The 1424-nt window shown below is 41.9% G+C and overlaps 1 protein-coding gene across 1 annotated transcript in view; it reads right to left on the bottom strand.

Moving 5' to 3' along the window:
- SARS1 (seryl-tRNA synthetase 1) overlaps positions 1–1424 on the bottom strand; it is a 22269-nt gene that overhangs the window by 4594 nt on the left and 16251 nt on the right. The window contains exon 7 of the mRNA XM_029965880.1: positions 1223–1415. Within this exon, the coding sequence (XP_029821740.1) occupies positions 1223–1415 (193 nt within the window). The remainder of the gene's footprint in view (positions 1–1222; positions 1416–1424) is intronic.

Raw genomic sequence — 1424 nt, 5'->3', positions numbered from 1 at the left:
ATATATTCATTTACTTATTATTAACATATTCATGTATATTTTATATATTATTCATACACTATATATTATTTCATACACTATATTTTATTTATATCTTATATATTTACATATTATACATTTTATATATTAATTTACTTTTGTATTATTAAATATTTGCATATAATTGATACATTATATTTGATATATTTCATATATTTTTATATTATAAATTTAATATATTTATAGACTTATATACTACACATAAGTATATATTTTATATATTCCTGTATTTTATATGTTATATTTTAAGTATTCTTAGCTATTGTACATACATTTTATAACACCTCTCAGTTCTTGGAGCCCCTGATGAAATCTGGGGGGAAATTTGGGGAAAATTTGAAGAAATTTGGGGAAAACCTGGAGAAACTTCGGGGGAAATTTGAAAAAAATTTGGGGAAGTTTGGGGAAAACTTAAAATTTGAGAAATTGGGTGAAATCAGAAGACAGAGGAAATTTGGGAGAAAAATGAGGAAATTTGGGGGAATTCTGGGCTGGAATTTTGATTTAAGTGCTGTGGAGGGTCTGGATCTTGATTTAGGTGTTGTGGATTAATTGGATCTTGATCTAAGTGTTGTGGAGGGGTTGGATTTTGACTGGAGTGTTGTGGATTTACTGCATCTTGACTTAAGTGTTGTGAAGGGGGTGGATTTTGATTTAAGTGCTGTGGATTTATTGGATCCTGAGTGTTGTGGAGGAACCGGATTTTGATTTAAGTGTTGTGGAGGGGTTGGATCCTGACTGAAGTGTTGTGGATCAACTGGATCTCCACTCCAGTGCTGTGGATCAACTGGATCTCCACTCCAGTGCTGTGGATCAATTGGATCTCCACTCCAGTGCTGTGGATCAACTGGATCTCCACTCCAGTGCTGTGGATCAGTCTGTGCTGGGGCAGCGTTGCTGTTGTGGTGGAACATTTTAGTCCCCCTTGTGTGGTGCCCTTTGGAACCTCTTCAAGTTCCCTCACTTCCTCCCCTAAACTGTCACTAAAAACATCTCTTGGGAACAAGTCTGGGCTCATTCTCTTGCCAATATCTCGAGGTATTAACAAGCCCTACACATATTTCTGTTTTAAAGCCCTGGTTGAGCCCGTGAGCTCACGGCTCCAGAGTGCTCCAGGGGGACACGAGTGACACAGAGAGGGATGGGGGACACAGGCAGGCCCCCCCAGAACCCCCAGGCTCACCTTGTCCATCATTTTCTTGGTCTGGCCGTAGCGGATGCGCAGCCGCCGCGCCTGGTAGTCAGTGCAGTTGGAGCAGGACACGAGCTCCCGGAAGGCTCCGGAGCCGGGAAACCAGGCCTCCAGATCCAGCTTTTTGCTGGCTGCATGGTTCAGGGAGCCTGGGGACAGCAGGGACACAGGGCTGAGCGGGGGGCTGGGGGGG

Source organism: Manacus vitellinus, unplaced genomic scaffold, assembly GCF_001715985.3.
Source record: "Manacus vitellinus isolate BGI_N305 unplaced genomic scaffold, ASM171598v3 scaffold_121_pilon, whole genome shotgun sequence".
NCBI classification, from domain to species: Eukaryota; Metazoa; Chordata; class Aves; order Passeriformes; family Pipridae; genus Manacus; species Manacus vitellinus.
The sequence above is the reverse complement of the archived record's forward strand: the minus strand, read 5'-3'. Positions and strand labels throughout refer to the sequence as shown.